General features: G+C 43.0%; 1 protein-coding gene across 4 annotated transcripts in view; it reads left to right on the top strand.

Moving 5' to 3' along the window:
* Positions 1-12,312, top strand: part of LOC138759042 (semaphorin-6B-like) — a 480,615-nt gene extending 468,303 nt beyond the window's left edge. For all 4 annotated transcript variants that reach the window (XM_069928857.1, XM_069928854.1, XM_069928856.1 and 1 more), the window contains 3 exons: positions 2,089-2,166; positions 5,105-5,163; positions 11,264-12,312. In XM_069928857.1, coding sequence (XP_069784958.1) covers positions 2,089-2,166; positions 5,105-5,163; positions 11,264-12,267 — 1,141 coding nt within the window. In that variant the 3' untranslated portion in view covers positions 12,268-12,312. The remainder of the gene's footprint in view (positions 1-2,088; positions 2,167-5,104; positions 5,164-11,263) is intronic.
* Positions 12,313-13,166: the final 854 nt, after the last annotated feature.

The raw sequence follows: 13,166 nt of genomic DNA, 5'->3' as shown, positions 1-13,166 counted from the left end.
TGCCAATAATGGTAGAAGGTGTACAGAATAACAAGCTATATGAGCCGTATTACTTGATTGGTTACTGGGGAATGTTGTGTATTGGCACAAGATACGACATATTCCATTAACTAGATCATAAAACAGTCACAGCATCAGAAAGCGTTATTGAATCTTGGGCCTCAAATTGTTGGTTAGAAGCTGTCAGCTTGTGTCTTGTCTGAAATAACTGAGCAGTCTTTGCAGGAGGCGCGCGCGCACACACTTACAGTATTACACAGTGTGCAAGATCAAGGAAACAGTGTACTGGTCAGGAATGATCTTAAAGCCTAAAATATCTCCTGTCAATTTGTTATCCAAACTTAAAATAGGCCTGTAGACTAGATCCTCAGCTGGAAGAGTCCAGTTTTGTCCAGGAGTCAGAGATGAAAATAAGAATTAATTCCAATGAGCAGTGAATTAGTGTGGAGTGAAACATGAAAGTAGGTAGACACAAAGGTTGAAGTAAAAACACAACACTGAAGAAACTCAGCAGGTCAAACAGCATACTTTATATAGCAAAGATAAAGATACATGACCAATGTTTCGGCTTTGAACCCTTCACCAAAGCATGTGCAAAATGTAGGCTGTTGCTCGAACAAAATGGTGGGGGGAGGGGGGCAGGCAAGAGGTAATAGGTGTATAAGGGAGGGAGGTCACAACATGGAGGTGAAGCTCTGTGAAAAGAAGGGGAAGGGGGTGGAGAGCTGGAGGAAAGAAGACAGAGGAATAGAGGAGAATGGGGAGTAAGCTAACAGAAACCAGAAAAGTCCATGTTAATGCCATCCAGTTGGAGAATGCCCAGATGGAATATTAAGTGTTGCTCTTCCAAATTACGGGTGCTTCTGATTTGGCAGTGCACGAGGCCATGGGCGGACACGTCGGTGCAGAAGTAGAGTGCAGAATTGAAATGGTTGGCCAACTGGTAGATCGCTGTCTTTGATGCGGACGGAATGAAGGTGCTCAGTGAAGCGATCTCCTAGTCTGCATCCAAACCCTCCAATGTAGAGAAAGCCACAATGGGAGTACCGGATGCAGTAGACAACTCCAACAGATTCACAAGTGTTACTTCACTTGGAAGGACTGTTTGGGACCCCGAATGGTGGTGAGGAAGGAAGTGTGGACTCAAGTGGGACACTTGGGGAAGGTGCCAAGGGGAGGATTAGTGGAATAATGAATTAATCTGTGTGTCAAGGAAGTTGGATGGAATAATTATTGGAGTAGAACAATTGATATGTAATTAGTGGCATGAGAATTTACAAAAACACCTAGAACAAGAAACAGTTGGTTTCTCTTTTGAAATCTCTCCTAAACAGTTTCTGCAATGTATACTGTGAAAGGCTATACTCCATCTAGTTAAGTTCCCAAAAGCTCATCCAATCACAGTATGCCTCCAGCAAATATTTATCTGCTGGGGGGATTCACCGGGCCGGGCAGCATCTATGGAGGCAGTCAATGTTTCAGCCGAAGACTGGATTAGAGCGGAGAGAGAAGAGAGGAGATAGCCAGTGTAAAGGGGAGGGGGGGTGAGGCAGAATTTAGAAGGTGGAACCAGGTGTAGAAGGAGATAATGGGCAGATGGAGCTGCATGGGGGAGTCAGGAAATAGTGCTGGGTGAGTGATAGGTGGAGACAGATATAACAGAACCACATTAGCGTCACAGAAAGAGAATCCTAGTCATACAATACAGAAACTGGCCCTTCAGCCCACTATTTCCATGCTAACCAGTTGGGTCTATATTCTTCACCATGTAATGCCTAAATTATTTGACTAGCAGTCATTTCGCATCTGATTACTTTTCAGGGCCTTTTGCTGGAAATGCGCCAGGCAACCATTATCAGCTTCACCTGCAAAGTCCTTCCCCTCAACGTTCAAATAGCTTGCCCACACCCACCACTAAGGCATCCACAATAGGAAACAGACTGGGGTAGACCATCTGATGAATGTTATCCCAGTCAGTTCTTCCTGAGATATGTGGAGAATGAATCTGAGAAAACAAATTTTGCCAAATTAATATGCATTTGTATAATATTGCCTAACGTTGGAATTTTTCACCGATTGTTCCTAAAGGAGCTGTGTTGGCACACGTGACCCTTACTGTGGCTGGGTTGGAGATGGAAAATGCGCATATTTGGAACCAGGAACCAGGTAGAATCACATTAACCCCATAAAATAATCAGTTATTTTGTCAAAGTGGGAGGAGCTGACTGTTAAATGATGTATGTGAACGTGGTGATCAATGACTAGCAGAGAGCAGAGTGGTTAGTTGCTGGAGTCCTGCATTATTGATCCAGGGTTCAAATCTCACCTTAACAGCTGGAGAATTTAAGTTCAAGTCATTAACTAAAAATTGGAATTAAAGAAAATAATGAGAATCTCAGTCAAGGGAGACTGATTGCCATGAAACCCCAACCTGTTTATTGGTGTCCTTCAGGGAAGGAAATCTGCAGTCTGGCCAAGATGCAACTTCAAACCTATTCATGTGGTTGACTCTGGGCTGCCTCTAATTCAGGGATAGAAATGGACAATAAAAATGGGGAAACTTGCATTGTTCCATTGCAAGCTTAGCTTTTCCAAGAGAGGCCACCTATTCAATTACAGATGAGAAACTGGGCTTTTTGATTGTCCTGCCTGGAAGCTTATAAAATAATTCAGTTAAATCCCCAGGGATCACAGATGCCAGAAATGTGCATTTTCCGGATGCCTGAGACTCACCCTTGCAATGCCTAACTAAAATATTAAGAATAAAGAGTTTAAAAGTCAAAGGACAGTGCAAAATGTAATTCTTTTTAATCAGAAATGTAGTCCTTAATTATGTAAAGTTTACTTTAATCAGGTAATTGCTATAACTTACATAATTTCAATTGAATTATATTTTTTAATTAATTACCATCTTGTGATAACCGTGCCACTGTTAAAATTAACCTCCTCTCCTCCCAGATAACAGATTACAGATAAAGCCTTACTAATATACTTAATACTAATACAGACTCTTAGCAGACAAGGATAGAGAAACACTTGGGGAGAGTCGCCCCAGCGCGAGCAGCATTGGCCGGCTCTTCATCCTGGGTGCCACCATTTTATTCAAACACAACTTTATAGAAACTTTATTCAAACAGCTGCTGTGGGCGGGGCTCAACCGGGGCACTCCACTGGCTGAACGTTTGCTTCACCAAGACATTGTGTGTTGCTTCAGAGAACATTTTCTTTTACAATTTTAATTACATTTTTATTGTCATCTCTCGTTCTCAGGTTATTTTTCCTTTAGCTTTTTGAAGTGTTTTACTTCAAATGATAACATTAAAATTAAATTCAGTATTATTTTTCTGATCAAGAATTGAACATTGTTATAGCACCTAGCCTTGCATCTATATATATTCCAATTAATTAAATATTTATTTTAGTTAGCTACTAATAAACTCCTGTTCTCTCCCTGGAATATTATTTCTCACTGGTGAGACGTCCTCTAAGAGCACGAAGTATGTAAATATCCCCCCTGAATGTGAAGAAGATTTCACCTCAGCTTTCAAAGAAAAGTTTAAATAATTGAGTCTATATGACAGGGGCAGTTAAGTTTCACATTTTGAAAATGCAAAGAAAAAGATTCCTTGTCCTTATCTGATCTGGCATGTATGTGACTCCGGGCCTCTGACTCCTTAACTAAGCCACTAGCCACTGGTTGGTGGTCAATGCCAGCCTAATAAAATGGGTGAATGTTCACCAATTGGGTGCCTTGCTCTTGTTGACATTGCAGTTTACAATAAAGAGGAACAGGTGTAGGCCACACAGTTCCTCAGCCTTTCCACAAGGTCCGATCTTGGGAGCTTTCCACATCTGGTCCCCATAATTAGAGCTTCAGATGCCTCAGCCTGGGAAATGAGCAAGGAGTCTCTGGGTTAGAGAATTCCATTGCACTGGCGTCACTAGAGGGGTACGGACCACACCGGGTGACCATCAGAGGGGGTGACACCAAAATGACCCCGCTTAACACCACCACATCGTTCAGTGGTGCCACCAACACCACCCCCCCCCCCCCGAACCAGCACCGTCACCCTCACCGTTCAGCACAATTGCCACCCCAGACGTAAAAGGAACCCACCCTTGTTTCTTCTATGCTCGGTGAGGGGAGGGGTGGGGTGACACCATGAGTTACCACACCAGGTGACGCCAACCGGTGATGCCACTGTCCCATTGTTCTTCCATGGGAGAACTTCCTCCTCATCTGACCCTTAATAGAATTATTCTCTTTCCTGAAATTTTGCCCACCAGAGGAAAATTCTTCCCAGTAATTTCTGTTTCAATATGATCACTTCTTGTCTAAATTCCAGAGGCTTACCAGAAAGGTTCTGTCCCCCAGTGTTCCAGGAATAACCTTGCTCATGAATATGAAGCACAAGTTATAGACTCTTGGATACCTGTGCAAACATGCCTAAAATTTCCATGTAAAAAAATCATTTCTGCACTAAACATAGTTTGAACCAAGCAGCAAAGACAACACTTAAAAGCTGTGAGATTAATCTTTCTTAATTGTGTCACTGTTACAATGGGATCTCAGGAACAACCTAATAACTGGAAAAGGAATCCTCTTTCTCCATAGTCTTGCCCTTCAGCAACTTCACCCAACTAAAATTCTCCATGGTGACCCTTAACGTTGATATTGAATCAGAGTCAATCATGTGATATAATGATGCACAGTTGACAAACTGGCCAATTACTCACTGCCTGGGCTCGTACTTGAAAGGTTTAGGCACCACACAACACTGGGCTCTCACGAGAGCAGTAGGGAGTGCAGAAGAGGAGCAGTGAGAGCGGCTCTCTCTCACCTCTCGGTGACCTGCTGTGTTCCTCCAGCAGTTCTTGTGTTTTTACACTGTGGTACCAAATCAAGTTCAGCAAAGAACGTAGAGTGCAGCATTTTAAAACACACGGTCCCTCAGTCAGATTATTGCAACCTTTCACGTTCTTTGCCTTTATGCTTTCAAACTAAATTGTAAACAATTTTAGGAAGTTCAGAGCGAAACCCTTGAATTGTTGTCATAAAGATTATGCATGAACCACCAAACATTCTTCTCTGTTGATCCTGCAGCATTCCATTTGAACAAGATGTTGAGCACGGAAATACATCGCACCTCGGTGACTGTGAAGGTGAGATACATTGGGTGTTGGAGCATCCTTTAAAATGAATATCATTGTCCCCAATTACTCAATGTTAAATGAGCTAAGGGAGTCCCCTTCAAAGAAGGTGTAACGAGCACCTACAAAATTAGACCACGTACTTTGTGCTCAGGTGACAGGATGTCAGCAAGTGGGAAATTTCATACTCTTTGTTGTCACTAACTGCAGGTCATGAGGAACGCCATGGATTCAGTATAGAATGGCAAGACACATAGAATAGGACAATAGCAGAATTGAGTCTATTGTTCACTGATCATGGGCAAGCAACTGGATAATGAGATCATCATTTATCACAGTCACGGGAATGGCCTTATCCTATTGTTGGCTGGCCTCGAAGGTAATGCCCACATTCCATAAATGTCTTAGGAGGTGGGCGCAGGCGTTCTCTGGCCCAGTACTACGATATGCGGTAGCCCCATTCTACTGCCTGTAAATTGCCAGAATGGACCCGACTATATGAGAAGGCTCTAAATGCTCCAGCTGTGACATCTTCATTTTGACAAACTTCAACCATACAAAAATAATTCCATACTTTGCACCAACTCACAATGTTCCATTCATTTTTTTTTAGTCATGAATTTCTGATAAATGAATCAGGTGTTAAAGCAAGTAGATTTACTGATAATTGAAATTGACTGTTTCCATGGCAGCAGACTTATATTTTTGTTAACTACAATGAGATGCCTTTTTTCAATGCAAGTGAGATATGATAAATTCGTCTAATACAAACATGTGCCAAATCCAGGGGAGCAAGTGTAAGAAGAATTTTAATGAATATTTATGTCGTTTTTAATGGCTATTTACACCATCCAATTCAAAAAGCAATTCATTTTGAAGTTTCTATATATATATATATATATATATATATATATAATAATAACTAAAAATAATTGAGTTTGTTGTACATTGTTCATGATTCTTCATTCTTGCCAGGATAAAATATTGGGACATGATTTTGAACTTCAGTTTCAATGTATTTATTTTTTTTAATATTCTTCTTTCAATCTTTGCTCCACATTTCAAAGCGGGGCTACATATCATGCGTAATCGTCGATCCCTATGTGGGAATTTCAAGCTCTTTGTTGCCACTGACATTCCAAAGCCACCTTTTTTGGTCCAATAATTGTGTTTTCAATATGACCCGTGTAAAAGTTGACAACCCTAGTTTAGTCCCCGACCACCCACCCATCCAAGCACCCGATACCCCAACCGTGAACCTTTACCTCAGCCACCCGCCCACCCATCTGATCTCCCAATGCCCCGGCCATGGACCCTCACCCTGGCCTGCCCACCAGAGTTTTTGACGCCCTGACTGTGGACCCTCACCCCCCCCCCCCCCACCCACCAGAGGTCATAATGCTCTGGCTGCGATTATCCTCACCCTGGTGGGCCGTCCACCAGAGCTCCCAAATGTCCAGGCCACAGACTATCTCCTAGGCCCCAGCTACCTCCCCCTATCTGAGCTCCCAACACCCCGACAGCAGATCCTCGCATTAGCCGCTCACCCATCTGAGCTCCCAACACCTCAAATATGTACTTACCACCTGGTCACTACCATCCGAACAACACAGGTACTTATCACGATCAAAAGTATGACCCATGAAAAGGTCAACCCCCTCCACAAATTTGACCTGAAAAAAAATCTCAACTATTACACAAGCATATACAGTAATACATACTCAAAGGACAAAAGTAAACTGAAGATGGTGGGAACACTGAGCCAGAGAGGCAGCATCTACGGAGAGAGAAACAGAGATAATGTTTAATTTTGGCCCAACATCAGAGCCCGTTCTGAGAATCGTGTCTGAACCAAACGGAAGCAACCTGTGTAGAACACTGAGCAAAACCTATGAGAGTGAAGCAGGTGCATAGTGCCACAGCTAGTGTGTCACAGCTCCAGTGCTGACTGTGTGGCATTGACATTTTCTCCCATTTCCCAAAGATGTACAGGTTAATCAGCCACTGTAAATTGCCTCTCGTGTTGGTTGGTGGGGTGTTATTGGGAATATGGGAAGAATGGTACCAGGGCAGAATGGATATGCAGTAATTAGTGGCAACGGCATTACAAAGCCCAAAACCTGGGTTTGACTCCGGCACTGACTGTAAGGAGTTTGTACGTTCTCCCCGTAACGATGTTTGGTTTCCTCCATCGTTCCACATATGTGTTTGAGTGGTGCAGGGTCGTGGGCAGGAAGGGCCTGTTACTGTGCTGAATCTCAAAGTTATATTTGGTATTTGATGGTTGACCTCATCTAGTTGGGCTGAAGGATCTAGTTCTCCATGAGAACTCCCTATAATCACAAGGAGCTACCCCTCACCCCTCCTCCATTCTGACCCTCCAATTATCCCAATCACTGACTCCCAAACTCCCCAAAACAATTCAAATCCCCCCCACCCACCCCCGATGCCATCTGCCACCAGTCCTAATTTCCATCCACACTTTCCTCAAACTTGGTGCTAATCAATAAAAGCAGAAAATGCCGAGAGCACCTGTGGAAAGATGTTTCAGGTTGAGGAAATGCACTAACCTCCAGCCATCTGAAATCCCTGCCAAACTCAGGGAATCCTAATCTGGGATCATGGGCCCAAACCTCTCTCCACATCACCCAAAAGAAAAAAATGAGTTGTTCATAGCAACTGTTCTTTTAGCCAATCCTGACCAGGAATTTAGTAATTTTTTTTTCCAGTACTCAATAATTTCAAGCCTCTCATGCTTCCGACATTCAAAAACTATTAAGATATAAAATAACGATCCTTAAACACCTAAAAACATTATAAAATGTAACTCTCAAGTTAGGCAATGTTTACTCCAGTTTCTCACCCCTGCCCCCATCCCTTTCAAATTAGTACAGCTTTTTTTGTTCCAATTTCCACCCAACAAGTAGAGGGGAACACCCCCTCCTCGAGGAGTCGAATTATCCCTTGGTATCCCAAGCACCCGGGCCTCAGCATTGGGACTTTGGCACTGGTATGGATATCCCAAGGTCACCAAGCCAATGGCTGTGAAATGTCTGTTGCTCTTCAGGAAAGCGCCAGTACTTCTTAAAATCTGGGTTATTTGTTCCAGGACTCTCTCCACAAGTGCTGTCTAACCTGCTGCATGCTTTCATTAATTTTATTTATGCTCCAAGAGGTGTTTTAAATTTTAATTTTATCTGTTCACTTGAGTGAAGTGCAGGCTTCGTATATTGAAGATGTGCAATGAAAGCAGGCATAACTATTTTCAAGCCCTCCATCTCTATACATTGCAAATTGATAAGTGCCAGTTATCTTATACACAGCCCATTAGCTTGCATAGTGCCCATTCAGTTTGAAATTAGGAAAGGATGTTTGCTTTAAATGGTAATATTTTTTTTAAAAAATGCTGGAGAATCTCAGCAGCATCCATAGGAGCCAAAGATAATATAACCGACGTTTCAGGCCTGAGCAAAAAGCAGCAAAAGCCTGTATAAAAAGGCTTGGGAAGAGGGAAGAAGGGGCAAGGGGAAGAGCACAGGTCAATGGGCAAGAGACCATGTGGACATGGATAAGAGGGCAGGAAAAAAAAAGCTGAGAAAAATTGATCGACGGGGGGAGGGTAGATCTGTAAATGTTGAGCTGGAGGAAATAAAACAGATGGTTAGGGAAAGAGAGAGAGAGGGGGGGGATACATAACTAGAGACATATGGATAGGGAATGGGGGGAGGGTTTGGGGGGGGGGGCAACAGAAGTAGGAGAAGTTGAGGTCAATGCTATCTGATTGAAGGGTGCCCAAAAAGAAGATGAGGTGTTGTTCCTCCAGTTTGCAGCAGGTCTTAGTCTTGTTGTGGATGAGATCACAGACAGATATGTCGGCATGGGAATGGGATGGGGAATTGAAGTGGGTGGCCACTGGGAGATCCACGCTATTGCAGTAGTCTGAGCGAAGGTGCTCACCAAAGCGAGCTCCCAGTCTGCATCTGTCTCTCTGATGTAGAGGATGATGCCACAATGGGAGCAGCAGATGACACCTGCAGATTCACAAATGAGGTGTTGCTTCACTTTGGAAGGACGGTTTTGGGCTCCAAATGGTGGTGAGGAAGGAGGAGGTTTGTGCCCACGTGTAGCATTAAATGTGTAATTTTAGAAGAGAGGATGATGAAATGCCTAGTCGTGTTAAAAGATTTCCTTCTCGCTGGGAACATGGAGCCAAAATGCAATGGATCATAGTAAGTGGGCAGATTTTAATTAAGTGGTAATTGGGATGGTCATTATGATAAGGAGATGGAAACCAGGATTCAAGATTTATATTCAGATTAAAGCATTATAATTGCATTATCAAAGGTACATGTTCTGATGGCTCCGACTGAATGGGGTTAGATGGCAAATGGGAGGGAATGTGGAGTAATGGTACATGAATGATCAGGGGCAAGAATTGGTTGAAGAGGTGGTGTACTCTCCAGTGGAGTCCATAATTAAAATAAATTAATTATTCCCAAGGAAAAGTTGCTAATCAAGCTTGCTAATAAAAGTTCGGCATGCACACTTGCAAATCAATATAATAGTTAGAAATGCAATAATTGAAAAATCTGTTTCGTATTTATAGGAGCCAGAGAAATATAATGCCTTTGTCCTGTTAAGTGATGTTCACCTCATAGTTTGTAACACAAAACTAATTAATTTTATTGAATATGGGATTAGAGATGGATTTGTAATTATACAAGAGGGAAATAACAGACTTTAAATTTAGAACAGGTACAACTTATTTTGTGTTTTTAAAAGAGTGTCTAGCATCAGATTTGGTCTCTTCCCACGGGTAATTAAATTGGAGGATAAACAGGATTTCCGCTAGATAATTCAGGATCCGTTACGTACTAGCTACACTGTTAACCTATCCTGCTTTCGAATCAGATAACTGGGTTCCAAGATTTCCCTGCTCATTTAAAAAATTTAAAAATTCCCTGGGGGACTGGAATCTTATGAGTAAAGGCATCTGTAATAGCAAGCATAAAGTTGGATGAGGCAATCCTTAATTCCAACTTACCCAATGGGTATTGGCAAGAGTCTAGAGTAAAATTGCAGATGGCCTGTCGCCAGTCCATTTTACTTCTCCCTCCTCTTTGATTTCTATTTGAACTTGGGCACAATTCACAACAAAAATCTCATCTCAAGCACTGGCCTCAGCAAGGCAGCACAGAAGCTGCAACAGATTCCCAACCTCTGTGTTCCAAAAGCACAGCAGGAAGCACCATTTTCACTTGTGGAGAAAAAAAAAATTAAAATAGGATTGTTGATGATCAGCACAGGCTTGATGGGCCGAGGGGCCTGTTTCCCTGCTACATGGCAATGATGATGCTGATTCTTTGAAACTTAAGTGAATGGGTAAGTGGACTCACCTCTTCACAGATTTTATTTTATTTTTACACATACCGCACAGTAACAGGCACTTGCAAACCACGAGTCTATGATGCCCCAAATACACCCAATTAGCCTACAACCCCCGGTACGTCTTGAATGGTGGGAGGAAACCGGAGCTCCCGGAGAAATCCCACGCAGACATGGGGAGAACGTACAATCTCCTTACAGACAGCGCGGGATTCGAACCCCATTCCCGATCACTGGTGCTGTAACAGCGTTGCGCTAACTGCTAACCAATGCAGAATTTCACTGAGCAAAAGGTGCTGGAGAAATGGACAATCCAGGTGCGGATTTGGAATTGCAAATTCCAAAAGTTCTGAGATTTGAAGATTATATTTTCATTTGAAGATTAAATTTTAAAATACAACAAATGAGAAGAGAGATAGATCAAGGGAACTGTGAAGTTCCACCCATTGGGAGCCCTGGGAGCAAGTGAGTGGTGGTGGGGTGAGAGATGATGAAATGAGTAATAGCTTATGCAACCTGAAACGTGGGCAACACAGGATGATTGCATTCATAGCTGGGTTCCTTCATGATGCAGATATAATAAGAATCAGCTCACTGAATTGGTGGAGCAGACACTAGGTTATGAACACCCATCAAGACTTTGCAATATAGGGGATTGACAGTGATTATCAGTGGGCTGAATAAATGTAAGCTGCTTGTTAATTTGTTATGCGTGTTCCCACCATAGGTCTGATCCATGAAAGTTTTGTCGAGGAACCCAATGGTCTGGTTTCTGTCAACCTCCTGGTCATCTCAGCCATCGCTGCCTTTGTGATTGGAGCAGTCATCTCCGGGTTCAGCGTCTGTTGGTTCATTGGCCACCGGGACAAAAAAGACACAGCAAGGAGAAAAGACAAGGAGACAATCCTTTCCCACAGCGAGTCCGTGGTCAGCGTAACCAAACTCGGTGGCATGGTGGAGCGGCGCTCCAGAGGGCAGCCGGAGACCCTGCTTGCTCCCCTCATGCAGAACGGCTGGTCAAAGAACTTGATCAAGACCAGCCAGCACCACCTTGACTCCACGGTCCTCCCAACACCGGAACAGACGCCACTGCAGCAGAAACGCAGTGCAGGCATCCGTAGCTGTGAGTGGGATCAGAACCTGATCAATGCAAGCCTGAGAGATCAGTCGTGTGCAGGATCACCAATGATACTCGTGGACTCCACCCATCCGGCAGTGCCCCATCACCTTGGCAACGTGCGGGTCATCCCAACTTCCCGCCATTCCTTCCATCGGGACCAGGAGCTGGTGAATGACAGTAAAGATGCCATAGACAACCATTATCTCTTGCACGGCATGAGAGAACAGCTCGAGACTCCAAGTTCTCACTATCGATCATCCTTGGGTGGGAACGGAGGTAGCCATGCTTTTGTAGAATATTCAGCATCTCCTCACAACAGCCCCAAGAGAAGAAGAGGCACATCGACGCCCGTATTGCCGCAAGACTATATTGGGGATGACCCAACACAGTGGAATTACGAGAAAGCAAATGCACCCATACCCTCACAGCACATGAGAAATCAAACATTTAACAGAGGGGAAAGTTCAACAGCTCTACAGAGAAAAGACCCAGTGACTGTGCACCATGTGCATCTCCATCATTCAGTCCAGCCGGCCATCGGGCAGTCTGACCTCGCAAGTTTCAAACCACCAAAAAAATCAGGCGTTGAAAGGACACCTTCAGCAAAATGAGATTCATTCTGCTTTCCTACTTCTTCATTAAAATCTTTGTGAAAATGTGTGACAAATACTTAAAAGGAAAAGTTTAACCACTAGAGGAAAACTGGGCTCGGAGACTCCATGGAGTGCTCCTTAAACAACAATGACCTGTCCTCAAAATTATGGATTTATTTCCTTTGCAAAAAAAAATATGAGCTTCAGAAGGATGGAGGGGAGAAAATTATTGGATTTCTCTTTGCTGCTGCCTTTTCAGGTGCCATAGTAACAGCAAAATTATCTCGGAATTTTAATTAGCAATTATTCTTACAATTTTTCACAGCAAGATTTTTATTACTGCTAATCCAATAAAACAAAATTCAGCAGGTACAGAATACTGACTGTGCACTTCAAAAAATCATTAGACTCTCTCGTACGAGTTTCTAAAGTTGATTTACTGTTGCTTTATATCATTGCTGAAATAAATTCAGCATGATCTTTTGTTTGGACAAGCTACATTGGGCTTAATTTCTGATTTATGCAGATTAGATTTCACAGCCATGTGGACTGACACATCTCATTAGAAGAGGTCCTATGCCAACTCTTTATTTTATTTAGACCCCTTGTCCTCAACGTTCTTCTTCAAATTATTTTTGAAAACTCTTTTCAATGTGGTGCTCCCCCTTATTCAGGCAGTGCATTTTGGTCCCAGAAATGTGCTGCACAAATCTTTTTTCTCCCCTCAAGTTAACTCGTGTTCTCCTGCCAATTACCCTGAGTCCAAGTCATCTGGTTTGCCACCCTTCCAACAAAGGAGACAATTTCTCTGTGAAAAAAAAAATGGCCCTCTTGATTGTGAACAAATCTCTTAACTTTATCTTCTTCTTCCATCTTCTTTGTCTCTACAGTAACTGAGGTTCCTTATTCTTTGTCCC

The sequence above is a fragment of the Narcine bancroftii genome, chromosome 3 (assembly GCF_036971445.1).
Source record: "Narcine bancroftii isolate sNarBan1 chromosome 3, sNarBan1.hap1, whole genome shotgun sequence".
In the NCBI taxonomy this organism is placed as follows: domain Eukaryota; kingdom Metazoa; phylum Chordata; class Chondrichthyes; order Torpediniformes; family Narcinidae; genus Narcine; species Narcine bancroftii.
The sequence above is the reverse complement of the archived record's forward strand: the minus strand, read 5'-3'. Positions and strand labels throughout refer to the sequence as shown.